The sequence below is a fragment of the Hyperolius riggenbachi genome, chromosome 6 (genome assembly GCF_040937935.1).
Source record: "Hyperolius riggenbachi isolate aHypRig1 chromosome 6, aHypRig1.pri, whole genome shotgun sequence".
NCBI classification, from domain to species: Eukaryota; Metazoa; Chordata; class Amphibia; order Anura; family Hyperoliidae; genus Hyperolius; species Hyperolius riggenbachi.
Genome location: NC_090651.1, coordinates 89,256,542 through 89,283,701, shown reverse-complemented (window position 1 = coordinate 89,283,701; position 27,160 = coordinate 89,256,542). Strand labels below are relative to the sequence as shown.

The following is a 27,160-nucleotide window of genomic DNA, read 5'->3' as shown; positions in this document are numbered from 1 at the left end:
GACCAGATTAGCAGAAAATAAACCTCGTTATGTCCCAAATGGAGTGCAAACTATTCAAAATAAATGCGAAATAGCCTAGAGAAACAGGGGGAACAGGCATATACTGTTATCTGCCTTGATGCCTACCGCTCAACCTGTTCTCCTCTCTGCCCCCACAGTCTACCTAAATGCCCCTCCGGCAGCCTCTTCTGGGTCGCCGAAGTCGGGGCACTATTTTGCAGGCACTGGCTGGACTGCACGTGTCCTACAGCGCACACCCCTGAATGAACTGTGCATGCGTATGACATAGTGACATTACACGCATACGCAAAGTGCTCAAGAGCCTAACTCCGGCGACCCAGAGGAGGCTGCCGAAGGGGCATTTAGGTAGACTGCGGAGGCAGAGAGGTAACACTATATGCCTACGACCCTCATTTCTCTAGGTTATTTCACATTTGGTGGCCTTTAATAATAATTCAGTTGATCGGAAAAATGTTTTTTTATAATCGGTAGTGATGGATAGAAAGTATAAATTCGTTTGTTGATGGTGAAATAATCAATTTATAGCTGATCACTAGGGTAATTGTTCGCTGAAAATTGTTCCGTTAATTAGAGCCAGTGTAAAAAATAAGTAACAATTGTCCCTGCTCTGAGCACCAGGGCAGGGAATCCCCAACATTGCTTTGTGTAGTCATTCACAATCAGGATTCTGGGCGCGGTCCCACATTTTTGGTTGTCACCTTGGAAACGCTTGGTCAGCCACAGCTGCTATCATGCACGATGTATGAGTGCAAAGAAAAGAAAACATTATCCTTACCAAGAAGCTGCACTTTACTCTCAGGACCCATCACCAACACAGAGCTGACGGAATCCAGGTTGTCGTAGTTACTGCATCCGAGGGGACCAGTCCTCGTCTCGGTTACCTGTATAGAAACGACAGTGAGTTAAGAGCGGAAAATTATAAAATTCAATTATTTTTCTGCTGTTAAGGACATCAATTATTTGCTTCCAATTCAAATCCCTAACTACTTCACTTGTCTTATGCCATTGCCTGACATTGCCTTGACCTGAACACAAATTATGTATGCTTTTCCCAACAGATAAATCAGAGCTATGCACAGCAAATGACTAATTTCCTATTCATTTTCAGACTGTTCTGCAATGAAGCTTTTTAATGGGCCAGACAGTTTTTCTTTTTTTTCCACCACATGTTAAGAAATGCTAAATTTCCCTTTCTTTTGACAAAAGCCATTCTGCAGATTTCTACGTTCTGATCATAATAATTACAAATGTTAAAAAAAAACAGCATACAGCAATACACACCGATGCAAAAGGGTAAGACAAGACCTGCTTTTAAGAGGTCGCGAGGATGAAGAATTATATGAATTGTATGCTGCTTTTCAAAATGTTGACAAAACCTGCGCAGTGCTTACTGCTGTTATAATGGCATGACCTCGCTTCAGTCACATTCTAACAAAGTGCCTGTTAGGCTTCATTCTCTCTAACAACCCGAAGGCAGCGTCTCAGAACACAAACAATAGTCAGGGAAATTGCTTTGGTGAATTTAGCATAGGCACCGCAGCAACTTACATGCAGAGTAGTATGGATCCAGTGCAGACTGCTGGGCCTGCTTGGGGATTAAAGATTACCTTTTTTTTCTGTTGAAATACATTGATGCAAGTTATAAGGATTTATAATTAACTTCTTTGTCAATACAATTTTTTTTTTAAATTGATGGACATGCTCTCGACAGCCCCCTCCTACCCTTACCTTGTTACCAGTGGCGTAGCTAAGGAGCTGTGGGCCCCGATGCAGGTTTTACATTGGGGCCCCCAAGCACTCTATACATAACAATTGATACGGTGCACTAAAACCTGCCAATAGCAACGGCAGTGTCCGAGGTGCAAGAAAGGAGGGGGGAGCAGTTTGATAATGATTACCACAATTCAAAGTATTTATAGAAATGATTATTATGAGCACAGGACCAATAGAGAGCTAATATTGAAGTTGAGGGAGGGCCCCTCGGGCCCAAGGGCCCCGATGCGGTCGCAACCTCTGCACCCCCTATTGCTATGCTCCTGCTTGTTCCCCTTTTTAGGAAGGTCTCTCTCGGTTATAGTAATAGGTCAGGATACACTTGATTGAGTTTTGGGTAAAATGAATATTGATATTTTTATAGGCTCATGTTTACATGTAGGATCTATTGCAGCGGTGTAACTAGAGGGGAGCAGCCATTGCGATCGCAGGGGGGCCCAGAGCTGTGGGGGGCCCCAACTACTAACCATCCCTTCCTCCGATACAAGGGACTATCCTTCAGATAAGCTGTTTTTGTGGCTGCACTTGTTATGGGTGTGAAGATCATGATGGCCACACTTGTTATATGACCCTTGTGAGATGGGCCCCAAGGCAGTGAAGGGCATCAAGGGGAGGCAAGGGAAGGGGTGTGAGTATTGGGGGGGGCAATCAAAGTTTTGCTGGTGGGCCCCATGAATTGTAGTTATGCCGCTGATCTATTGGTATGTAGCTGATCTCTCTTTAGCCTTGGATAGGCAATGTGTGGCTATGGAGCCCTACGTCCACCAGCTAGCAAGACTTGTGTCCTTTTATTTCCACATTGAAGAGAAATAGTTTCTTGGCAACGTAATAGAAAAAATGGTAAAATGGAAAATCTACATGTGATTTGGTCATTCAGCATGACATAGATCTGCTGGAGTTGCACCAATCTTCGCTACCGCTGCCGTTGCCACAGAGATAGTAAACAATGATGCAGGGAAGTTATTTCCTTTGCATGGCGAGTTACAGAAGTTAGTGGGTGGGGCACCAGTGGCCGCACGCTGGGGCTTTGTTTACAGTTTCCAAGACAACAAGGGAGGAGTGTGAAACAGACGACTTAAAGTCCACCCACCCATCACCTGCCTGTGCTGTGATCAAGCCTACTGCATGCGAAATGGCCATTGTTACCGACCACTAGTCCCCCGCATCCACCCCTTGTAACCCTCACCGTAGCATACATCACAGCTTGAAGCATTAATCTGTGCTCTAACAGCTAGATGGATTATCGCATGACATGTAACTGTGTGAATTATGATTAAACAAGCTCCTTTGCAATTATTTCGGCTGGTGCACGTCTTTCATCCCATCAGAACAACATAGAGTTAACAGCAATGGCTCGAAAGTCTGTGATCAGCTAAAGACAGCTCTTGGCACTCTGAAATCTGAGGTCAGCAACAAGGTCACAGAAAGGTCTATAGAACAACCTAAAAAATAAAAAAAACAAACTAAAAACTGTCTGCAAACTCTGATTTTGTTTCCTTGTAGCTGACAAAGACGTCAGATTTTGTGTACATAGTCAATATGCGAAAAATCAAATAATGCATTTTTTGCTCACATTTACATAATAAATCATGATTAAATCCACTCTATTGTACATGAGTAAGAAGTATGAACATGTACAGGGATACCAGAATCCCGAATGCCTATTTACAGTCCATACACAAACACATCCACTTATAACTTCTTGGCAGACTCAGAGTACACCCACCTGTGCTTTCAGCTAAAATAGAGTAAATACAGACCTGGAGTTACAGTAAGGTTGCCATTACCAGGCACAGAGTGATAGAGGAGGAGCATACAAGGAATGAAGTATGTTTTTAAAATATACATGTTCCATATTTGTAGTGCTAAAACCCTTTTGTTTTGAAATTATTTTTAATATAAAACTGTAACAAATACAAACACATGTCCTATGTGTCTAGTATGCCATCTGCTGATGGAACCCCTTCCCCCATTAAAAGCAAGAAGTTTTAAATCAGGATGATACCATTTATTGGCTAACTAAAAATTAATAAAAATAAGTAAGCTTTCGGCCGTGCAGCCTTCGTCGGGATTACATCCTGTTAGTTTGCAGGCTGGTGGTACAGACAGCTATATACATCCAACATCACACGGTACAATACCCTACTGCTTCCCCCATTAAGACTCCGTGCTTGACTTGAAGCTCCAGTTCTCTTGATTGCAGGCTTGCAAGTTTAACGAGTGTACGGAGGAAAGTCCACCCTCTTCGAGATCTTCCACTCAACTAGCTTCCTGCCAGAAGCCCCATGACTTTTTATAAACTCAGTGACATGCTACAAGTCAAGGCCCCATTCACACTTGCGTTTTGCCTTGCAAACGGACCGGATCCTGATCGGATCCTGATCGGATCAGGACCTGATCCTGATCGGAACCGTACGGTTCCGATCAGGATCCGATCAGGATCCGGTCCGTTTGCATCAGGCATGCATCAGGCTGCCATCAGGATCCGTGGGCAAAAAATAGCGAAATTAAATAAAAAAATGTTGGGGTCAGCAGAAGGTGCACCTGGTGCACCTGTAGAATCAGGTTCCTCCGCTGTAGGCCTCACCTCCACCTCCGACATTCTGCCAAAACAGCTCCAGCATGTCTGTCACTGCTGCTCCACTCCAGACATGCTTGGCCCATGTGTCCCCATCCGAAATGGCCGCTTGGATACGCATAGGAAGTGGGGTAGAATGTCAGGTTTTTGTAGGCAGTGTGTTCTGTGCCTTCCGTTCCCCATTGGTTTCTGTATGCCTGATGGTGCTGTCAGGCTCCGGTCAGGCTCCGGTCAGGATGCGTGGGCAGGAGATCCGGACCCAAAAAATAGCGCATGTTGGAAAAGAGTCCGGAGTCCGGATCCGATCCGACTCCGGTACGTACGGAACGGACGCGTGTGAACGTCCGCATAGACTTTACATTGCTATGCGGAACGTACGTTCCGTTTGTACAGTATGCGTTCCGGATCCGATCCGGAAAATCCTGATAGCGAACGCTAATGTGAACCGGGCCTAACCCTGAAAATGGAAGGTACTATGGAAAATTAAAGTAAGCTCCTTAGGGGACACAGTTAGTTGAGCAAACAGGAACTTCAAGAGGCTGGTCCTTCTTCCAGCAAGCTGACAAGACTGCAATTGAGAGGACAGAAGCCAAACTGCAATCAAGCCTTCTTGGAGTTCCTCTTATTTGGGAAGGCTAAAAAAGCAGCAAGAAAGCCAGAACTCTTTGGATTAGCTCTGTGACCAGTAAGGGCCCGTTTCCACTAGTGCGGTGCAATTTCTTTGCGGAAAATGCATAAACAAATCTGCATGCGGATGCAAATTCGCATGCGTTTGTATGCAAATTTTCATGCGAATTCGCATGCGTTTTCGTGTATCTTTGTAAGTATGCGAATTTAGCCATATCAGTGCCTGTGTGCATTTACATTGATTTTACACAAAAACGTATGCAAATTTGCATGAAAATTCACAAAGCAAAAATGCATGTGAATTTCCTATTAATTACATTACATGCGAATTGCACACTAGCCTTGCGGTGTGCAAATTCTGATGGCTCTGTTGTGCAGATTTTTCCTGCACAGTGAAACGCTCAGTTTTCCTGACAAGTGGAAACAGGCCTATTGACTATAATTGGCTATGGGAATCTGCATGCAGATTCGCTTTAGTGGAAACGGGCCCTAAGTAAGATGGTATTAGTGTACATCTGGAGACTGGAGTGTTATTTATTTTTACTTTTGTCAAGGCCAGAGACTGAAAGTCCTGACAGGTTATTTAGACAGAGTTCTCTATAGCAGCTATGCATGGACAAAGGGCTTCTCCTCCTGTCTTCTTGTGTCTTTTTATGGAAGCAAAATCAATAATACAATTGTTTCATTCACCAGGGACAACTTTTAAAGTATTCTGTAAAGATCCTTTAAGAAGGAGCTAAGCCCAACTTCTTACCAGCATACTTAAATGCACAAGGAAAGAAGAAGTGCATAGTTGGAAATCGCCCACACCAGGGATCACAGCGCTATCAACATTAATAATTTATGGTTGACAATAAACACACAATGGAGAAATATAGTTACAGACGAAGCCAACATTAATAACTGTTACGGCAGAAGTTGGAGAGCACCGTATGAAAGGGTTGCTGCAGCCAGAAAAGTGATAACGGCTGAGAAGTGGGCTATTAGACTCACATTTAGCCTGGAGCTAAAGTAATCCCGGAAGTAACACAGTGAAGTGTGATAGGATTAAAGAACTTGAAAAGCTAAATTAAAGGAGAAATGCAGAAAAGAAAACCATTGGAAAATATAATACCATGCTGCGTGCACTATTCATGGAGTGGAACTCCAGTTAAACTTTCTTCTAGGAAAGTTTTGGATAGAGAGCGACAACTGCCTATAGTGACATTGCGTACCTCCAACTTGTTCAAGAGAAGCCACAGTAGCAGGGACAAAACAAAGTGAAATCTTGCTCAGCTGGGTCGGGGGAAATCAGCGGTCTGTTGGGGTCGTTCACACTCTAGCAGCTTAGAACCCGGCTGTGTAGTGGGCTTGGTCAGGAGAGCCAAAAGCAGAGAAAAGAAGCACTCCGTAGTGTAAAAACATTTTATTGAGAAATATGGGCAATACAAATACACTCAGTGTAGTGGTAAAAGCAGGTATGTAGATGGGCATATAGTCCTTCATTGTGTCCTGGGTGGTTGCAGTGGACCAGATAGAACGCATTTCAGTGTATCCACACCTTCATCAGGTAACAAAGGCGTGGATACACCTAAACGCGTTGTGGAGTCACCAGAGTGCAGTAGTGGGGCACCTAGGATCCCATTCCATCTGGTCTACAAACTGCTGATAGCCACGGAGGTTTGAGGCTGCACCTACCCAGCACACATTGAAGGGCTATTTGCCCATCTACATGCCTGCTTTTACCAATATACAGTAAGTGTATTTTCCTGTGCATATTGCTCAATAAAAGGTTGTTACACTATGGAGCGGTGCTATTGTCTCTCCGGCAGAAGCAGGAAGCTGGCTGAACAAATCTCTGAGTTAAATGTGGACAGTGAGGTGTTGCGCTTCTAAGTCATATACTGTCGCACAATACAGACCGACAAAGCATGCGCACTAGTGAATACTAGACCTTACATAAAAATGACATTCGTACAGTGGAAATGTCTCACCTGGGATTGTAGCTTATGCAAAAGCTCAGGAGAGTTGTCCTCAAAGCCTGGGAACATTTAGTTCCACAGCTGGAGAATCAATCTGTGATCGAGACACTTGCAGGTACCAGACCAGTTTCAGAAATGAGGGAGAACTATAGATAATGGGATTTGGTTCTAAAGCAGGGTCCTTCCTTAAACAGTATCAGTTGGCAGCTATATTTCAGGATATAAATTATTTAAATTGGCATTTAGTTCCGCAAAACAAACCTGGACTAAATTTACCTTCACTTGATCTCATTTTTCTCCCCTGCTCTGCCCAACTGAATAACTTTGTGTTATTTATGGACATTGCCAACTGGCTTGCCTGGCTAGATAATGGGGAATGCCATCTTGATCGCTACAAATTTTTAAAGTCACACTACAGGCAGTTCACACCCTTTTTGTGCCATTAAACAGGCGGTGTCTGTTTTTAAGTGTGCTTGACATAAATCTGTCACTTGGGGTAAGGATGGGTAAGGGTATCTCAAGACTGGGACACCACAGACTCTCAAAGGTATATAATCCTGGCTCAGAGGAGAACCTATAGATAAGTTTTACTTAAAAGACAAGTAATTTGGGTGCCGTGTGGCGCCTAGTAATTTGGCCGCTGCCATAGACTGCAATGTTAATTGCGGCGTAATTGCTCCAGCGTCACCTGGTGTATAATTTGGCTATCAAACATAGCCAACATTATGGTAAAGAATGGAGGGGTATTGTTAAGTGAAGGGTTAACAGTATGGATAGTTTTAGGAGTAGCTAGTGGAATGATTAGTTTTAAGAGAAGACAAAGACAAACATTTATATAGCACTTTTCTCCTGGCGGACTCAAAGTGCCAGAGCTGCAGCCACTAGGACGCGCTCTATAGGCAGTAGCAGTGTTAGGGAGACTTGCCTAAGGTCTCCTGCTGAATAGGTGCTGGCTTACTGAACAGGCAGAGTCGAGATTTGAACCCTGGTCTCCCATGTCAGAGGCAGAGCCCTTAACCATTACACTATCCAGCCATACTGGAGAAGGTAGAAGCCTTTATAGAATATTGGCAGCATTTCTGATATTCTACCAGCAACGTCACCTTTTTTCATGTATGTGTGTAGCTATTAAAACTGATGACCCTGTAAATGATGAAACAGAGCAGAGCTAATATACCTTTGAACTTCCTGGCAGAAAAACAAGAAACAGTGAGAGACAGGTTGAGATAAGTGCTTAAGAAAATAGCATTGCTCTCTGACTAAATTAGTCAGAGAGCTCAGAGGAGCTCTATTGCATAGATAGCTAACTCTTTTGCATAGATAACTGTAATGATCTGCGCTGCTGTCTGCACAGGCAGACAGCTGTTTGACCATTTGTTAGGTCTGAGTGCTGAAGGTCCTTGGAAAAGAGATCTGTCGCCACTCTGCAAGCTGCAGAGTTGCTGTTCTGGGGAGGAATTTGCATCCACTTGTCATGCAAATTGCCTAGCTGCGTCCTCTGATGGCTTGCAGTATAAAAAACATTTCCTCTCAGAATCCCTTGCTGGTCATGATGGTTTGTTCCTGCTAACTTACCTGGAGTCTCAGCCTTTGCTAATTGTTTGCTAAGATTATCTTATAGTAATTCCTTGGGAGTGCACTAGGCATTCCTTCTAGCGTAGTCAGGTTGTTGTATTATCTGTATTGCCTTGTACTGTCTATCTGTTGTGATTGTCTTGTCGCCAGGAAATCATTCTGTCTGTTGGGATCGCATTCGCCCTAGCGGTAGTGGCGGTGGTTCCTTCTGTACTCTGTCTTAGGGGTGCAAGCCAGAGCAGCGGTTGCTACTGGTAGTCCCATCTGTCTGTCTGTCTGGATCGCATTCGCTCTAGCGGTAGTGGCGGTGGTTCCTTCTGTACTCTGTCTGGGAGTGTAGGCCAGAGCTGCAGTTGCTACTGGTTACTCCTTCTGTCTGTCTTGTCTGGAACGAACGCTTGCTGTAGGCTCGGTGAGGTAACCGTTTAGCATCATTTGGGTTCTCTATTCATTTTCCTGTTACATTGGTTAGTTAGGGTTGGCGTGTTTTGTCTGTGTTGCGCTTTTCGTGCAGAGACCGCGCCATTAGCGTGCTTTGTCGCTGTTGTGCTTTTTGTGCGGCGACCACGTTTAGCGAGTGCGTTTGTTATTTTCCTTGGCGTTCTGATCATTGTCATTTGTTGTGTCCTTCTTGCTACACTTGTGCTCTGTCTTTATTCGGTCTTGTGTCACTGTTGGCAATCGCCACTCTTGCGATTGCGTTCCCACTTGGTTTCCGCTGTTGTGTGTTCACCGTCGCCGGGTGGCAACTAGATTGGTGGACACACATACATTCTGTCGCTGTGCTCACTCTCTCTCTCTGAGGGCTATCTTGACCTGCATTGTTGCAATTCACACAATTCCCAACTGGCATCTGTGGCAGTGCAGAGGGGTTGTTCCTCTGCACCCCACAGCTCCATCTGCCGGTGGGAATTTACCTCTACAAGTGCATTACACCAAAGCTGGGTTCTGTCGTTTTATACGCTTGTGGAGGACTTCCGCAGTGTCAGCGCACATCTTGTGTGCTGACCACAAAGATAATTCCACAATCGTTACAATAACTAACTCATCCTGTACTGGAAATAATATGGGACTCATTTCTGTGCTACTAATGTTCTATTCCTTAGCTGAACTACACATACAAATCATCATCTCATAAGTTTATTTTCACTTTATTTAAGCATCTATATAATACAGGCCATACTACACTATAGTGAGCTTCTGGTGTCCCTGTATTTTTTGGGAACCCTATTGGTACTCCTCTCCCAAATGTGTTATCCTGACATCCCTAACTAAAAATATAAGCAATACTCATCAGTAATGAGGGTTTTGTAATTGGCTTGGACTCGTCAGCTCTGTGCTAAGTCAAACAATGATGAAAAATATGTATGTATTTTATCCACTAAAAATTGATTATATGGCACTAAACTTTACATCCATCCTCTAAAAATATTATATTGCTTATATTCAAAAGCTGATATAAAGCAAACGAAGTGAGGAAGGAACGTGCCAACGCTAGAAAGCCAATAATGAAACAGCGCTTTTTGCTTACAGACTCTTCGCTGCCTGTGTGACATTGACGTGCGTCTTTTGCCCTCTTTCTCATTACAGGAAATTGAGACGTACTCGAAAATTCATTACAGCACGCTATGGGGAAGGGAAATAGTTAAATCTACTGTAAAGCCATTCACAAATATGGCATACTGGTAATAATCACGATCCCCGTATTGCACAATGTCGATGTGAAGACAGCAGATGGTATATGATGAGTATGATGGACTATTGTTGGGAGGACAACACATTTCAGCATGTTTGCGCGTGACGGCTTTCAAAGTGAGCAATATGGATGTGACGTATTGTCTGAGTGTAATCAGCCAGAGAGGACGGGGATGCTGAAGACGTTCTATGCTGGACCGCGGTGGGAGAAGTGGTGCTTGACGAATTGTCATCACAGATTCCAATAGAAGACCACCAAAGACAGAGGCCAAAGGATGTCACAAAAGAGAATCACGATGTGGGAGTATTTTGGCTGGTGACAATCAGCAGAAGATGTGGTGAGGAAAATCTGGGGAGGTCATGAATTAAACAGGTCAAGCAGCCATTAGAAAAGAAAAAAAACATACCATATATAGAAGTACAATCAAGATGCACAAATATAAAATGTTTTCTGGCTCCTGTGTCGATACAAACTGTCAGATTTTGCTTTTATCTGTGGGCAAACTACTGGACTAACTTATGGCAAATAAATCATGTTTATATTATCTGGTTAGGAGCCCCTTCTCCAGCCGTTTCCTGTAGCGCAGAGTTTGAGCAGAATATTGTTGAGATAGGCAGCTGGTCTGACCACAGAGCCTGCTATTAAGCTCATCAGCTTGGATGCTTTATGCTGGGCATAGACGGTTCGTTTTATATTATCAATCGAGCTGCTTATGGCTCGATCGATAATATTCAACCTGTCCGATCACCGCGGCGGGTCAATACCACGCTCGACCCCCGCAGGTGGACAATGGTAGAAACGAAACACTGATAAGGATGTGCCCGCTGAGACAAGCGAGGATCGATCCGCGCGCACGTGCGGACGAGCGGTGACGCACCGGCATCGAGCCGCTGGCTCGATACCGGTGCATAAACAAACCGTCTATGCCCAGCATTAGGTTGCAACTAGCCCAGCCCACAGTATCTGGATAATGCAAACCTAGCGTAACTCATTACCCAGGTACTGCAGAATTCATGAATTGTGCATCCTGCAGGGAATTGGAGAGGGGGCATTATCTAACTTTATCCAAACCAGGGCCAGATTTCTACTCTTTACTGCCCAAGGCCACTGTTACCAGCCACCCTTCAGTATAGGTAGCCTGATGACCCCCCCCCCCCCTCTCCAGTATTAGTTACCAGATGACTCCCTTATTCCACCCCTTTCCCCCTCCTCCTTCAGTATAGGTAGCCAGCTTGCCTCCACACTGCAGCAGCCATCAATGTCACCGACATCTCCACTCTTCTCCAGAGCAGAAACTCTGTCTCTATCAGCCACCACAGTCAGGCACTTGCCTAATCTCCCTGCTTGCAAATGCTGCACCAGTTTAGCTTGCTACCCACCCGCTCCTTGCTCCTGTGGTGCCCTAGGCCATGGCCTAGCGGCCTTGGCCTAAATCTGGCCCTACCAAACCTATTGCACTTGTGGTGCTATTTTATGCGAAATTGTTTTGATGGGTCCCTGCTATTCCGGACCCACAATGTGCGTATTACTGGTAATATCTCTGTGCTCGTATTTTACTGCTTTTTGAAGAACAAATATGGTAAGGGCCCGTTTCCACTTGTGCAGTGTGGAATCATCGCAGAAACTGCATTAACGAATGCGGATGCAAATTCGTTAGTATTTGTATGAAAATTTTACGGCAAATTTGCATACGATTTTGCATATGTTTGTATGTATGCGAATTTAAACCATGTCAGTGCCTGTGTGCTTTTATATTGGGTTTATGCGAAATCGTACGCTAATTTGCATAGAAAATTCACATAGTGAAACCGCATGCAAATTTCCTATTAAATACATTGTATGCAAATTTGCAGTGTGCAAATTCTGATGGCTCTGCTGTGCAGATTTTTCCTGCACACAAAACCGCTAAGAAATCCTGACAAGTGGAAACAGCCCCATCCACTTGTATTGCCTATGCGAATTTGCATGCGGGAAATGCATGCAAATTCGTGATAGTGGAGATGAGCCCTAATCTGCATTTCAAACACTTACTGCACTATCCCAGCAGTTTGTATCGCCTATGTGTGGAGTAGGATACCTCTGGCTGCAGCATAACATTGTTTAAAGAGAAACTCCAACCTAGAATTGAATTTTATCCCAATCAGTAGCTGATACCCCCTTTTACATGAAAAATATAATGTTTTTCACAAACAGACCATCAGGGGGCGCTGTATGACTGATTTTGTGCTGAAACCCCTCCCACAAGAAGCTCTGAGTACCGCAGTACTTTTGGCAGTTTGTTACAATGTAACAAGGTTCACAGACAGGAATTAGCTGTTTACAGCTGTCTCTAACAGCCAAAACAGCTAGGAGCAGCTACATAACCTGCCCACAATAAAAATGTCACCATGTAATAAATGTCAGAATGTAAATCGGGGAGAGGAAAGATTTTACAATGAGCAAACACTGACTAAATCATTTATACATAATTATGGTAAAAAATGAAGCACTTTTTTGACTACATTATTTTCACTGGAGTTCCTCTTTAATGCACAAGTAGAGAAGGGCTTGTACTTTTCATGCTATAATTGTGCAACACACACTACTCTTCTAGTGAAAGTACTGGTAAAACTGACATGAGCTATCTGCACACAGAAATTTTACTGACTTCAAGTAAATCAACCTCTATGTTACATTCCATAGCCCAAGTAAAACACTGATGGAAGATGCTCCAATAAAAGGGGAAAGAGGGTGTAAGAGGTGATGAAGAAGTCAGGGGGTCATCAAAAGCAAAAGAGGTAAAAAGGGTGCTGGAAGCTCCCTGGTAAAAACAGTGCCAAGGTGGCAATGTTAATAGTCATGATCAATGGATAGTGGGAGCCCATGGCTATTAGCTGTAATAGGCACCATGGCCACCTGCCAAACTGCAGCAATAAACAATGGGCGCAGTGATGGTGGTGGTGGGAGGGGGTTTGACTAGTGTTAGGGGGCTGTTGTAAGGATAGGCACTCCCAGGGGTGTTTTAGGGTTAGGCAGCTCCAGGGGTCCTTAGTGCTTGGCAGCGCCGCGGGGGGATACTAGTAGCAACTATCTCCAACTCCCTTTTTACAGAGAGTCCTTTTTACATATACACCATCATAAGACCTATGGGTGATAATTTGAAATTAGAGTTTCAGATGAATTAGTACAGAGTTTTGATATAATTTGTCTGTATAAAAGAGGAAAGCAATGTTACACACGCAAAAAAACAGGTGGATTATGTTACTACGTCAAAAATAATCTTACTCTATGAAATACTGCCAACACCACTGCTGTCTTATGTTTTGGCAATTTTTACTAGCCTGTAGTGTAGTGTTGTGTTAAGTGTGAGACTAGTGAGGTACTTGTCCTAATCTGCAAGCACTCAGAATCCCAGGACTTATTCTTGTGGGAAAATACAGTCACTGTCAGAAGCAGGCTTTAGAGGAGTCATTATGATTTAATCCACAGGCCAAAAGTGTCTAATTCATCCAAGCTCCCTTTAATTAATCACAAATATGAATTACGTTTTGCAGCTGGTAAAGAAATGAATGAGCTAAAACATGCACAAAACTGTATCATTTAGAAGCGCTAGTAGCTATAACAATTGAATAAATTCCATCTGGCATCCATTTTGTTGAGGACTTTGCAAGATTACCAGACAATGGCTGACCCAGGGAAATCTTTGGCAATGTTGGAATAGGGATTCTATATACTAACCACAAATTTTGCACGTATGCTTGGGACCTGTGGGCCGCAGCTTAGTGTGGGTGGCTTAAAGTGTACAGTGACTTAGTGTGAGTGGTGCAGTTGTGTGTGGGAGTTTAGTTTGGGCGGTGGCTTAGTGCGGCAGTTGTGGTGTGCACATGCAGCTGCTTCCGTGCATACTTAAGTATACATGGATGCATTTGCGGGTGACAGCTAAGGGTGGGCAGCACAGTTGGGGGCCATGGTTTAGTGGAGTAGTGACTTAGGCTGATTTTCCCCTTGGAAATGTGATTGAATGTAAAATTGCACTGCACTTCCATCTATTTCGACGTTGCCAGATTATCCACTGGGTACATGCAAAAAAGCGCTAAAAATCATCAAGGCCGGCAATTGCGATTCGAGGTAATGACCAGATGTGATTGGAGCCACATAATCACGTAGAGAGAAAAGTTGGGGTTAGGCATCGGTTTGGGGTTTGTTAGGGTTCAGCATCGGCAGAAGGGGTTGGCTAGGGTTAGTCATCGATAGAGGAAGGGCTCTGTGTGAAAATAGGGTTAGGTTTAGCTTTGGTAAAAATCTGCAACATTTAATTAGCACTGCACAATAATAGAATATTAGTTATTTTACCGATATTCTACTAGCGGCTTTTTCCGGTTCCAAAATTCCCTCATGCCCTTTTTTGCATGTACGTGATGAGACCATGCAGCAAAGTCTGACAGTAGAATCTGGAAGCCCTAGCAAGCTCGACTTTTCATAGTCAATCACCTCTTGGTTTTATCGTAAAATTGCCTCCTCCATGCCATGAAGGATAAAGTAGACTTGTAAAGTAGACTTGTGCAGCACTGCTATCTATTTAGGGCTATTTTACAATGATAGCAAGTTTCCTTTAATTAGTTAACCACAAAAGGTTTCTTCTCCATAGGGACCAGAGCAATTTTCACCTTTCAGCGCTCTTCCCATTCATTTGCCAACAACTAAATCAATAGTTCTCCAATTAGGTTTTCTTTGTATGATATTTTTGCTAAGAATTATTTTAATCTAGATGCATTTTAATAGAAATAATAACAAAAAAAAATGGAAAAAAAATCATTATTTCTATGTTTCCGGCTATTCCAGTCTTAAAATAAACGTTCTACTGTGAATAAAAGCTACACACTTTATTTGCCCATTTGTCCCAGTTACTACAAAATGTAAAATGTTTCCCTAGTACTAATAGTAGTAATATATGGCGACAATATTTTATTTGGAAATAAAGGTGTATTTTTTCTGTTTTGCGTCCATCCCTAATTACAAGCCCATATTTGCAAAAATAACAGTAATATACCCTAACGACATATATATTAAAAAATGTTAGTCCCTAAGGTAACTATTTATGTATTATTTTTAAATGTTACTTTTATGAAAATGTTTTATTTTGGTAACTATGGGAGAGTGGGGGAGATAAGGGGTTAATTTGAATGTACGTATTTAAATGTAATGTGTTAGGGTGTAATTCACTATTTGGCCACTAGATGCCTCTACTTCCTCTGTGTACTGAACAGTACACAGAGGAAGTAATGTGTATGTATTACATGTGTTACTTTCATTTTTGTCAATGACCGCAGGCATCTGAATGGTCCTGGCAGTCACTGACACAGGCACTTAGATTGCGCTCAGGAGAGTAGATGAAGTCCTGCAGGGTGTAGATATACTGCACGCTGTGCAGTAACTAGTAGTAAACAGTGTAACTAGTTGTGACAGCGGTAATTGGAAGCCCTAGCAAACAGCAGTCTTTATTGGCAGTGTTGGTTTTATCATAAAATGGCCGGCTCAATGCCAAGTACACTTATTTAAGTTTGAGCTACTAGAATGTCTTCAGAATCTGAGATGTCCTTTTGTCCTCCTGCAGTTTTTTTTTTCTTTAGTCACCTCTGGCATGACATTGTTGAATTCAGACAGTACACTTGAAATGATTGCGCCTGAGCATGGCCGGACACCCAAGCCAAACATCACTAAGATGGATGCTACGGGGCCAAATGGTCAAATGATGTAAATCAGAGCACTTAGTACCATGCAGATGGCACAGACTATGAAAGATGCAGAATCACCCTTTTTTCTGTGCTAGTTATCTGATTAAGAGATGATTAGAAAAAAAAAACATTATGCAGAGCCAGAATGGTGCAGTATATTAAAAAAGAAGAAGAAGAAGAAAAGAAATACCACATAATTAAACTCAGCAGATGATTGCTTTGGTATCAGCTTAATCAAAATCTAATGGAAGCACACATAAAAATACCACAGTCCCAGGCTGTCCCACATTTCTTTAAGGCTTCTTTTCTGGAACATTCTCCTGCTGATTCCAGAGATTCTAACGTATCTTCTTTCTCATCTCATAACATGAATAGGTACAACAATACGGAACACCTCCTTTACAATCTGTTTCAATCGCAATATTCACCTCAAAAGGCCGGTCCACCTAGAATTGATATTTTCCACTTTGGTAGGTGCTGAGTTATATCACCTATCTGTGGAAAGTCTTTCAGGGGTGGGATATTTGCGCTAAAAGCCGGATTAAACTCAAAATAAAAATCATATTAAAATGAAAAAGTGCCCTTAAAATATACATTTGATCTGTTTTACACTGTAATAAAGCATGATTCCAGCCTTACTTATAAATCTTTGATTCTCAAACTCCTTTGTAAACTCTATGGAGAGAATGAGCTGCTGTGCATTCTGGGGCAGTTTTTTTTTTCTATCCCTACAGCCTGAGAGATGCCGAAAGCTTCCTCTGAGTTTTAATGTATGATCTGCAGTACCGTCCATCTCTGCATCAATCAAACTTTCTGAGTGCTATCATAGACAGAGGCAGCTGCAGATCATTAGTTAAAAGTGCTGGAGGAAGCCTTGGAAATCTTCAGGGTCTCTCAGGCTGCAGGGATAGGAAAATAAACTTTCCCAGAATACACAGCAGCTTGTTTTTGGCATAGACTCATAAAGGGTTGAGAATTAAAGAGTTAGCAGTAAGGCTAGAATCATTCTTTATTTACCATGAAAACTGATAATATATGTTTGCAATAGCCACTTTTTTCATTGTGATATGATTTTTATTTTGCGTTTCATCCCACTTTAAGTGCTCAAGTCTAAAAGTCCATAACATCAGCTACTAGGGGGCTTCAAAATGGGATGGAGCATTAGAATCCAAAGCACTGGTGACCAATGCTGAGGAGCAGTGAGACTTTTACCACCTCAGTTACCCTCTGGGTGGGAGTTTATCTGTTAGGCTTACACTCCAATGTTAAAATGTGCACAGTATTTTCATAGCATGAACAATAGGCTAAGGAAAGTGCTTTAGGATAACATGCATTAGAGCAGAGAGATGTAAACATGTCCACACAACTATATGGGCAGATAGTTTCTAATGCGTGTAATGTGGTAATGCCTGTATAGTGCAAAACTTATAAGGTTGAAGACAAAGGGGGGGTTGAATCTGTGGAGGACATCCTTAATTGGATATTTAGATGTCTACAAAGCATGAGCCCACATTAAATTACATTTCAGATACTATGACTATACTGCTGCACAAATAATACGTTTTTTTTATATGCCTATTTAGATTTCAGTGGTACTTTTATGTTTATTTCAGTCAAACCTATCTCTCATTAGAGATGGCCCGAACGGTTCGCACACAAATTTATTTGTGCAAACAACGTGGATTCGCGTTCGCGGCTAAACGCGAACCTTTAGCGCGACCGGCCCGCCCTCTATACTACATCATTGGGCTAAACTTTGACCTTCTACATCACAGTCAGCTGCACTCCCTCCTTGAGCCCCCCCCCCCCCCTTATAAAAGGCAAAAAGGCAGCAGCATTGGCCATGTTCTCACTCTGTGTGCTGCTGTTTTAGTGAGAGAAGGGAGAGAGGTTGCTGCAGAGATAGGGAAAGCTTAGTCAGGCTCTTGTTAGCTTGCTCCTTGCTGATATTTGTTGCTGAAAAGCACCACCAAAACAGCTCTTTTGAGAGCTAATGTTCTTGTGATGTGGTTTTTTTGTGTGTGTGGCCCACTGACACTGCATATACAGCCCTGTCTGTCGCAGCTGGCCCTTGCTAATTGCTATACTGTGCCAGGCCCAGCACATTCAGCACACCTTTTCACTGCACCTGTGTGACTGCACATTGTATCATACCACCAGGAGTCACTGCATTCCTTTCACTGCACCTGTGACTGCACACTGTATCATACCACCAGCAGTCACTGCATACCTTTCACTGCACCTGTGTGACTGCACATTGTATTATACCAGCAGTCACTTCATACCTTTCACTGCACCTGTGTGACTGCACATTGTATTATAGCAGCAGTCAGTGCATACCTTTCACTGCACCTGTGTGACTGCACATTGTATCATACCATCAGCAGTCACTGCATACCTTTCACTGCACCTGTGTGGCTGCACATTGTATCATACCACCAGCAGTCAGTGCATTCCTTTCACTGCACCTGTGTGACTGCACATTGTATTATACTAGCAGTCAGTGCATACCTTTCACTGCACCTGTGTGACTGCACATTGTATTATACCAGCAGTCACTGCATACATTTTCACTGCACCTGTGTGACTGCACATTGTATCATACCACCAGCAGTCACTGCATACCTTTCACTGCACCTGTGTGACTGCACATTGTATCATATACCATCAGTCACTGCATACCTTTTCACTGCACCTGTGTGACTGCACATTGTATCATATCACCAGCAGTCAGTGCATACCTTTCACTGCACCTGTGTGACTGCACATTGTATTATAGCAGCAGTCAGTGCATACCTTTCACTGCACCTGTGTGACTGCACATTGTATTATACCACCAGCAGTCAGTGCATACCTTTCACTGCACCTGTGTGACTGAAAATGATATTATACCAGTAGTCAGTGCATACCTTTCACTGCACCTGTGTGACTGCACATTGTATTATACCAGCAGTCGGTGCATACCTTTCACTGCCATTTCTCAGGTTCCCATTCCGGACCCAAATTGAACCCTGATTCCCATACCTTTCACTGCATCTGTGTGACTGCACACTGTATTATACCAGCGGTTCCTACTCCTCTGCCCACAGCAGCCAGGTGTCCGTTAAGGAAATCTTTGGGTGGAAGAAGCCAATGTCTGCCAGTCACCCCCTTGCCTGGCATCTGACAGCTGGCTTGGCGAAACTGTTAGCTAGCCAGCTGTTGCCATACCAGCTGGTGGACTCTGAGGCCTACCGAAAATTTGTGGTGATTGGGACACTGCAGTGGAAGATACCAGGCAGCAATTATTTTTCAAAAAGGCGATACCCAAACTGTACCGTGATGTTGAAATGCAAGTGGTGTCATCTCTGGCACACAGCGTTGGGTCAAGGGTCAATCTGACTAAAGATGCCTGGTCTGCAAAGCACGGTCAGGGAAGGTACATTACTTATACAGCACATTGGGTCCTTCCTTGGATGTGTGGTGGTAGCCATTTCTCAGGCTCCCACTCCGCACCCCTGGACTAATGGGTGCGCAGGCTTGACCTGTGGCCAGAGCTGTCACAATTTGCCATCCAACTTCTGGCTTGCCCTGCCTTTAGGCGGAGACAATCGGCGCAGATGCAGTCCAGCCGCTCTCGCTCCCCCATCTCACTCCAGTGGCTGGTAGTGTACTGCACAGGCGCAGGATGTTCCAGGCTGGGCCGAGCATGCGCAGTGTGCCCCAAACCAAAGGACTTTCTGGGCCAAATGGCAGAGGATCCAGGCGGCGCAGGAGGACAGCGAGGGAACGATCAGTCTGGAGGAGGCTAATTTTTGTTATATCCCCCATCTTAGGTTCCCTTTTTAAACGCAAAAAAACTGTTAACCCCGCCGCTGCACTGAGCTCCATTATGATTTTGGTTGCCACTTGCCAGCATGCACTAATAAATATATAATTTTAGTACTCTGGATTTGCACTTCAGATGTTTTCTATTGGATTAAACCACTAAAGACTAAGTTGGTGGCAGGAATCTCAGCCGTTATATTTGGTCAATGCCCTAATTAAAAAAAAATGAAGCTGTACATTCTCATATAAATGTATTAGCAGCTGAGTTACAGTGAGCATCAGAGAGGACATCAATTGGTGAAGTGCTCTTCTGTTAAGACTCTGTGAAGACTTATAGATTACAGAGCAGGATCTGTCCTTTTCTCATTAAAAGGTTTCTCAAGGATTTTTTTGTTGTTGGCATTTTTTTAATTTATTTTTAACCCTTAATGGGAATTAGTAAGGACTACACCCTTGGTAAGAATTAGTACACGTTATTTTTTGAGATAGACGGCACACCTCCCCCAGTGCAAAGCACTCCCACCAATCTTGCAAGGCATGTGTGGCTGGTGTGATAAAATAAGTAAGGGGGTTGCCAAGCAGGGGCATTGCTGGTCCAAAAGATCAGTGGCACGTGCTCCTGATCTATTTGGGGTGCCCTGGATGTACCCCAGGCAGAGTCAGAGCTGTATAGCCTCTATGGGGGCATGCTAGGAGCTGTGGTGCCTCAGTTGGGAGTGTGCTGGGTGCTGTGGTGCCTCTATGTTGGCATATTCAGTGCTATGGTGTTGTGATGCCTTTGTGGGGGCATGCTGGGTGCTGTGATGCATCTATAGGGACATGCTGGGTACTGTGGCACCATGATGGTTGCTGTGGTGCCTCTATGTGGGCATGCTGAGTGCTGTGGTGCCATGCTGGGTGCTGCGATGCCTTTATGGGTGCATGCAGTGAGCTGTTATTCATCTATAAGGGCATGCTGGGAGTTGTGGTGCCTCAATGGGAGGCCCATGGGAGCATGGGAGGGGGTCCTCTAGAAGGTCAGGGAATTCTATGGGCGAACTGTCAGATAACCTGGCGGCAGGTCAGTCTGCACAGCATATTTATGCTGCATTTTTTTTTGTATTAATGGAGAGGAGGCATCATCTAAAATTTTGCTGGGCAGCCCTACTTAGACCACTGTTAAGTTCATGTAACTTTGTCTCCACCTGTGACCACACCCACATTCAGGTGCATGGCCACACCCATTTTAGGGCTGGAGTGCCCAAGAGTGCCCTGGATCTCTTAGGATGCTAGCAACACCCCTGTTGTCAAGGATACATGTCTGGAAGAGTAACTTTTATGCAATGTAGGCAGTATGGTGGGGTAGTGGATTGCACTCTCACCTCGTAGGGCTGTGTGCCTATTTTGCATCCCAGCCAGGGCACTAACTGCATGGAGTTTGTGTGTTTGCTCCGGGCACTCTGGTTTCCTCCCACATCCCCAAAACATGCAGATAAGTTAAATGGGTTCTCTCAAACCTGGCTCTAGATTACGATGGACCATGGCAGGGATAAGATTGTGAGCAGTTAGTGACAAGACTATATACTCTATACATTGCTGCGGAAGATGTTGGCACTTTATAAATACTAAATAATAATGCAGTACACATTTATTAAAGAAAAACAGGAAAAGTGGAAATGCCTACAGAGGGGAAGTGGGATAACCTGAAAAATGGTATTTCACAGAGAAAAGTTAAGGTCTATAGCTATTCATGCTTCTGAGAAAAAAAGCAAATACCTTAAAGGGACTCCGAGCTCTGGCTAAAATAAAAATGTTCACTTACCAGGGGCTTTCTGCAGCCCAGTGCTGGTCGGGACGTCCCACGCCGGCCTCCTGGCTCTTCTCCCCACGGCTGTCCATATAGGGCTGTCCGGCGGCTCCCCGGGCGACACTGGCCGAGTGTCGGGGCTCCTTCTTCCGCAAACCTCATCAATGACGTCGCACGCCGGCCGCCTCAAGTCATCACGGCGGCTTGCGTGACAGTACGGCACATGCGCGATTTAATCGCGCATGCGTCGTGCTGTCACGCCGGCCGCCGTGATGACGCGAGGCGGCCAGCGTGCGACGTCGTTGATGAGGTTTGCGGAAGAAGGAGCCCCGACACTAAGCCAGTGTCTCCTGGGGAGCCGCCGATCAGCCCTATATGGACAGCCGTGGGGAGAAGAGCCAGGAGGCCGGCGTGCGACATCATTGATGAGGTTTGCGGAAGAAGGAGCCCTGACACTCGGCCAGTGTCGCCCAGGGAGCCGCCGGACAGCCCTATATGGACAGCCGTGGGGAGAAGAGCCAGGAGGCCGGCGTGGGACGTCCCGACCAGCACTGGGCTGCAGAAAGCCCCTGGTAAGTGAACATTTTTATTTTAGCCAGAGACAAGTTACTTGTTATAGTTCGTTTTTCATCTCGGATCCGCTTTAACTTATCTGTATGTTTTGGGGATGTTCGAGGAAATCAGAGTGCCCAACAAAACCCACAAAGACACAGGGAGAACATACAAACTCTGTGCAGATAGTGCCCCGGCTTGGATTTAAACCAGGGACCCAGCGCTGCAAGGTGAGAGTGCTAACCACTATGCTACCGTGCTGCCCAGCGTACACCTTAATATAATTATCAGAACTACTGATTTGACAAGTACTTGGCACCCTTTATATCCTTTCGCAAGAGGATCCCTTTAATGTTGCCTGTTTATGAACCTCCCCTACTATGTCCTTTCCCTCTGTGTTTCCTAATGAACTCATCCTTTCTCAGAAAAACATGTGATATTAAGGTGAAACATATTAGCAAGAGAAAATTATCTACATTTCGCATTACAGCCAAACCAACAGCCTCCAGGAAAACATAGCACTATGATTAATACATACATCACTATTTTTTCCTACCGCTCCCTGAGGTGCCACAGAAAACCCCTTCAAAACAATACATTAAGAAAAATGATGGGGATTTTTCTTTTCTCCCTTCCTCCAGTTTATAAGTGCTTAAAAGTGTAAACACAAAACCAGACTCCCAGAGGAACCCTATCTCAGTGTCCTCAGTTCACCAGCCTAGCTTTATGGCCCGTTTCTGCAGTCTGCCTCAAAGACTAAAGGTCTCAGATCAAACATGGCGGGGCAATGTGCTCACATCGGAGGAGATATGTTCCTAGCTATGATCAAATTAGCCCACTCAGACATTAGTGTACTCACGCTACAGTCTCTTTTAAGAACTGCATGCTATTATTGATGATCCCCAACTGGAGTTCATTAGCCCGAGGCTTCATAAGTTTAACTGTTCTTTTCCGAGGAACCTTAATCAGCGCAGTGCTAATATCAACTACTTCAATGATTATTTTTTGCTAGGGCTGAATCGCTAATGACAGTCATTCATCCCATCTTCCCTGCGTGTTTCATTTCACATCAATGGGCGAAAGTGGCTTTGTAGTGCCGGTTCCAAGCAGAGCGGGAAGGGGCTAGGACCTCCAGCAGGGTTTTCCCTGTGTTTTCTTGGTGTAAGGCATTACTTCAAGAATCTAGGCTCCTACCTATGGTTCGGATTTTACATCTTTCCATTCAGCTGACATTGATCTCCTACAGGTACTGATTTCCCTTTTTTTTCTAGCTAATCAAGTTTGAAATGTTGGGGGAAACTTATAGAGCTGCACACAGCCATATGGCTGCATCTAACATAACAGTAGACCTGGATAATTAACCTTCCTAGCGGTATGATTACCTCCGGATTTTAGGATCTAAAAGCGGTGCAATTTTTTCAAAAATCATTTAGACCCTAAAAGCAGGGAAAAACATCATACCGCTACACAGATCTGTGGCAGCCTTGCACTGACTCACCTATCCTGGATCCAGCGCTGCAATTCTCCCTCCGTCTACCAGGTGGTGCTCTACCCCTATAGTGACATTGCCATCTATTGTCATGACGACAGACGACAATCTCACCAGTGGGATAGAGAGCTTCCAAGGACCGGTAGAACAATGGCTGCCAGCGACTTCATCTGGGGAGGGGAGTTAAGGTGGCCATTAACTGTCCAATTTGTAGCGAAAAATCGTTTGAGCGATCAGAAATTCTAATCGTATTGGTTGTAAACAATCTTTGTTGGTGGGCACAATCAATTACATATGATTATAAAATCAGTCGCCCAATTGGATTTTTTGTTGTTAGCTGTGATTGATAGGAAGCAATGATTGGTTCACTGATGGTTTAGTGAACAATTTAACTTCCGATCAGAATTTCTGATCGCTCAATTTTTCACTAGACATTGGCCAGTTAGTGGCCACCTTAAGAGTGCCACACTGCACTGTTCATCCATAACTCCTGTTGGCTACGACGAGTCAGGCTCAGGGTTACTGCTCTGAGCTGTGGAATTCCGGCTCGAGCCTGACTCGGGATTACCGCTAAGGAGGTTAGTGGGCAGAACAGTTTATTCACTTTTTTTCCTTTCAGTGGTGTCTCATCACACAAGGGATCTTTCCATTCTACACAATCTCCTACTTTTCCTTTAGGGTAGAAGAAACACACTAGGCAGAATCGCATATGCGTTTTCCACTATGTGCTATGGAAAATGCATATGCGATTCTGCCTAGTGTGTTCCTACACTTAGTAATATTATAGGTGATAGCAGCTTATTGCTTAATCCAGGCTTACAGCTTAAAGGATAATTGTACTTTTACATTTTTAAACACAGGAAGCTTTAGCATTCAAAGCGATGGTTTCTGCTGTTTAAGCACAGAGCCAAACCATAGCAGTTTTTGGGGAGTTTTCATCTATATAGCTAAGGGTACTATTCAGAAAAAAAAATGGCTACTAAATTGCAATTTTTTTCATTTTCAATTTGTAAAATATGATTGGTACTTTTATAGCACCATATTTATAAAAGAGTGAGCATATTTGACCAACTGGCGTGCAAGGTTCAATGAAAAATTGAGGCATTAAAAGCACAGTTAATAGTAGATTTGGCAAACATATGACATAGGAATTCTTCCTACTCAAAATCTACTAGGATGAAAAGAGGAGACGATCTTGAGAGGGATGATTTTAAGTGACCCTGAGTAGCAATATTATTTTTGGATGATATTTGTGACTTGGTCTTGGGGAGAGGACCTAGAGATGGGCCTGCCTATCTACCTTCCCTGTTCCTTTATCTTCCTATGACAACGTCCTGACTTCTGCAAGCGCCTGATATTTTTTACGGCGATGCATATATTCATGGGCTTTTGGCGGAGGGAGGGGGAGTTAAGGCTAGGCGGTTAGGGTTAGGTGTGGGGTCAGTTTGGGTTAAACATCGGTAGAAGGTTGGTTACGGTTAGGCATCAGCAGGGGATTTGGTTAGTGTTAGGCATCTGCAGGAGTGTTGATTAGGGCTAGGCATCTGCGGGGGGGGGGGGGGGGGGGGAGGGAGGCTGTGTTAGGGTTGGGCACAGGTAAAGGGAGGGCTCTGTTTGGAAATACAGTTAGGGTTATCTTTAGTAAAACATCAGTAATATTTAAAGATATTTTACTATCAGAGTTAGCCCTGCACAGTAGTAGAATATTGGTCATTTTATTGATACTCTAGTACCAGTGACTATTTCCAGTGCCTAAATTTCCCTCGTGCCTTTTTTGCATGTACGCCATTAGATGTAGCTCCAGACCAGTAAGGCCCGGTTCACACTGGCAATTTAGTGGCAAATGGCTTGGATCTGAATAGCGGTCGATCGGATCAGTTTTTACTCCGTTTCCGTTCCGCTGCTTCCATTTCGTTTCCCCACATCCCCCCAGACCCCAAAGTGGATTTTGCTCCTTAGAACGGTTCATTTCTTCACTAGTGTGTCTGTTTTTTAAATGTCCCCAATGCAGAGCTTCAGAATCCGTTTCCGTTCCGCTGGCCTCAGCGGTTCGGAAACATTTCTCCAGGAGGAAACTTGCTGATTACTGTTCAGCGGATCGTGCGGAATGGATTCGACAGATGTGAATGGATCCATAGGTTAACATTGGATCCATCCATTCTGATCCGTTCCCTTCAGATCCAGGAACAGACCATTTTTAAATGCTAATATGAATTGGGCATAATGCCAGTTCACTGCATGACTGATTTGTTTCTGTATGCAGATATGAGACACAACGGAAGTCTATAGCTTACAGAAGTCTGCAGCACAGAGCCTTTTCCTGCACTAAAGCCTATTTTGCCTGCAGGCATGCTTCCAGCTAGTTTCGGACTACAGGCCAGCTTCCATGGCACAGCTGGAGCAGCCTGATATACCATCAATTCAATATACTACAATTCAGAATACTACTGCCCTATTTCACTTCCTATTTACTTTGAATGACATAATTATGAAGAAACCAGACCTGGTCACATGACCATGATTTTCAGGCAAAAATGGTAACAGCATAATAATATGGCTTCTGAAATATGATTTCTACAAATTATAATCTAAATCAGGGGTCTCCAAACTTTTTTAGTCAAGGGCTGGGGTCAACTTACTTTAGACTGCTGGGGGGCCGGAGTATACATAAAATTATGTAGAAAAACATTACATTGAACCAAGTTAGTGTAAACAGTGCCTGAAACGCAATCCCACACAAGCAAAGCAATTAGTGTTCAAGATACATATTTTCAAAAGTCCCCCCCAAACAACCCTCTTTCTCCAGTAATTGCAAGGACCTCAAATTATCCACCCCTACACACATGCACACACACTGCTTTTATATTACCTCTAACCACCCAAACCCCCACCACCACAACCACAATGTTTTTGTGCACCAGAGACAGTGAAGCATACCCAGGTGACAACCTCCCATACAATTGGACAGCAGTGCCACCTAATGCGGAATTGGGTTGGAAGCCAGCAAATTACTTCTTGCTGGCTTCCATGAGGAAACGTGGTGCCAGCACTGCCTTCGCCTCTATAAGTAATACATTTTGTGTGCGGAGGGCCGGTAAAATAGCCTCAGGGGGCCGCATTCGGCCCGCGGGCCTTAGTTTGAGGACCACTGATCTAAATCATAGTCACTCACAAGACCCCCACGCAATGGCTTAGCTAAGGAGCTATGGGCCCCGAGGCAAGTTTTACATTGGGGTCCCCCATGCACTCTATACATAACAATTGATATGACGCACCAAAACCTGCCAATGGCAACTACAGTGCAGAGGTGCAAGAAGGGAATGGGAGCAGTTTTTTTAATGATTACCACTATTCAAAGTATCTATAGAAGTGTTTATTATGCGCACAGGACCAATAGAAAGCTAATACTGCAGCTGAGGGAGGGCCCCTCAAGGTTCCTCTGGCCCAAGGGCCCCGATGCGGTCACAACCTCTTGCGCCCCTGCCCCCACGCCTATGTGTGCAAAACCTTGGCATGTGTGCAAGTTAAAACTGTTAAAATATCTTTTCAAAGTTGCAAAGAAACAGATAAGGTCCTTAAAC

The 27,160-nt window shown here is 44.1% G+C and overlaps 1 protein-coding gene across 2 annotated transcripts in view; it reads right to left on the bottom strand.

Annotated features, from left to right (window-relative positions):
* BRINP2 (BMP/retinoic acid inducible neural specific 2) overlaps window positions 1–27,160 on the bottom strand; it is a 500,040-nt gene that overhangs the window by 92,393 nt on the left and 380,487 nt on the right. For both annotated transcript variants that reach the window (XM_068239642.1, XM_068239643.1), the window contains one exon: window positions 797–902. In XM_068239642.1, the coding sequence (XP_068095743.1) occupies window positions 797–902 (106 nt within the window). The remainder of the gene's footprint in view (window positions 1–796; window positions 903–27,160) is intronic.